We start from the raw sequence: 2,489 nt of genomic DNA, 5'->3' as shown, positions 1-2,489 counted from the left end.
CTGCAGGATTTCTTAAACATGCATGAATGAGTCAAAGCAAGGCTTTGGGCATGTTTTTTTATGAGTATAACATTAAAACATGATATAAAACTCAAAAAAGTTGATTTTACATATTGCCCCTGGCAAAAAGACTAATAACTGTTCTTACTATGAATACAGCTCTACATTTTTATTTCCTGACGGTGTTAAAAAAATCATGTATTGTCTTGCTGTTGTATGACACATTGCATTGAAATAGAAAAATATTATTGGTAATCATACTTGTAAATGGACAAACTACGGTAAATTATAAAACAGACCAGAAGTTGAACTGAACCTTTAAAGATTTTATATTGAGTCCTCAATAATAAAAAGAAGCACACTGTATTTGGAGCTATGTATTTAATGAATAAAAGTAATGTAAAAGGACAACTTTCAAACATTTACAATAAAACTGGTAGTGAACACACTAATATTCAAGCTTTTTAAAACTGTATAACACAAAATAATCATTATTTTCCCTTTAGGCCATACTGATGACATTTTAGACTTTAACTCCTTTCTCTTATTTGCTCAGATATTGCATGACAGATTTTTTTTGACAAAACACCCAACATGTCAAGTAGCTTTCAAAACTAATCAAGTGTGTCAAAAATGTGAACCTTACCCCAGTAAACACTTCATTGAATTACAAAAACCTGTTTACTGACACCTATTTAGTAAAACACCTACAGCAGAACAGAGTGGTCATCAAACACAACTAAATGACTCGAGATAAAAACTCTAAGAACTGCCAATTAACACATCAGAACTGGAGACAGACTTCAGCCTTGAGCAGGTGATTCTGGGCCACAGACACCCTGTCCTCTGTCTGCTCAGGTCTCCTCAGTTTCTGTCCCGTTGTCCTCTTCAAACAGCGAGAAAGGACGCAGGTCCAGGGTCAGAATGCGGCTGAACATACATTCGTCCAACTGTGCAGAAGACAACATCATTGTGACTGCACTGAGCTGCAATTCAGAAATTACTTCAAACCTACGACACAAGTTCCTCACGTCGGAATAGACTCCCAGCAGAGCGTCAGCTTGGGAGAAAAACTCCTCCTTCAGGGAGATGACGATGATCTGCATGTTCTGCTTGGACTCCTCTCTGATGAAACTGGTCACCTGGAAAAAGCCAAGCACGCGCTCAAAGAATTCACAAAAATAACATCAGATTTTCTCAGACACGTGGATGAAACACACAGATGTACAGTATCTGTTCACCAGAGGCTAAACGTTTGATGAGCTCACCACAGTGACACAATGTGACAAAAACTGCTGTAAGTTTAACACAATTTCTTTTTTTTTAATCCAAGTAGAACTGTAGTGTTTCACCATAGTTTAACAACATGATCAGAACAGAAATAAAGACGTAGTATTTGTAAAATACAATGAAATATAAGCCAGGAAGCCCACAAAACCCCTTTGTTGTCACTCTCCTCCCACAGGACCTCAATGCAGAGTGTAATAAAAAGTTACCAGCAACAGAGTTTTGTTCAGAGCAAAATGTAAACAACATCAAGAATAATGTGGATAGATGGTTTACAAGAGAAATAAAACCACCAGGATTTTAAAACACAAGGAGACGTTGAAGAACCAGCTAGAGTGTGTGACCAGCTGAATAATATTCTCATCCAAGATGGAAGAATGAAACAGGCTGATGACTGAGTTCCCCAACCTGAGGCTGTGAGAGATGCCAAAGCCCACCTGCTTGTGATGTCACTGACAGTCCCTGGGACTTGACGGGATGGGTGTAAATTTCACACGTTATAGTGTCTTGTTGCCATTACAGGGTTTCTGCAGGTTTTAGCAAGTCAAATGTAAGACTTTTTAAGACCGTTTCAATAACACCTTGTATGGAATTTAAGACTGAAAATAATCAGCAATTATTGGGAAATCATGCTGTATTATAACCAAGAATCGCACATGTGTGACTCAATGAAACACATTGAATATAGATATTCACTGCACTGGTTCTCTTTATTGGTTGAAAGCAGCGTCAGTCAAATTCAGCCAGACAGAAGCCCCTAACAACACGTTTTTTTCCCTCCTCCTCTTCACCTTTAAGAAATCCGCAGCGGAGACGAAGAACTTAAATCCGTCCTGCCTGACAAAACTTAACACTCTTGACTAACTTACATATTATTCATAAATTCAATACTTTTAAAGACCCTTAATTTTAGAAACATAAATATAATACTTTTCAAGACTTTTCAATGACCGGCGGACACCCTGTAATAGTTTGTTAGAAAACATGTAACAGTATCAGTGTCTGTCCATTTGAAATATTCAAGATTAGTATTTTGTCTGTTTCATTCCTGGTTTAAAGATTTAACTCTCAACAATTACATCATTGCAAAATACTTTGCTCTCAGTATCTGTCAGAGTGGATTTTTCAGAGGTCAAACTAGTATAAATGCAAAGGAAAGTTGCACGTCTAATTAATGATATCTATATCTGTGTGTATATATA

At 37.0% G+C, this 2,489-nt stretch overlaps 1 protein-coding gene across 1 annotated transcript in view; it reads right to left on the bottom strand.

Annotated features, from left to right (window-relative positions):
• Nucleotides 1-366: 366 nt before the first annotated feature.
• LOC106529848 (structural maintenance of chromosomes protein 1B) overlaps nt 367-2,489 on the bottom strand; it is a gene marked incomplete at its 5' end in the record, with an annotated part of 7,051 nt that continues 4,928 nt past the window's right edge. Inside the window, 2 exon segments of the mRNA XM_014025368.1 lie at nt 367-950; nt 1,032-1,142. Of these exon segments, the coding sequence (XP_013880822.1) occupies nt 855-950; nt 1,032-1,142 (207 nt within the window).

Source organism: Austrofundulus limnaeus, unplaced genomic scaffold (genome assembly GCF_001266775.1).
Source record: "Austrofundulus limnaeus strain Quisiro unplaced genomic scaffold, Austrofundulus_limnaeus-1.0 Scaffold471, whole genome shotgun sequence".
NCBI lineage: Eukaryota > Metazoa > Chordata > Actinopteri > Cyprinodontiformes > Rivulidae > Austrofundulus > Austrofundulus limnaeus.
The sequence above is the reverse complement of the archived record's forward strand: the minus strand, read 5'-3'. Positions and strand labels throughout refer to the sequence as shown.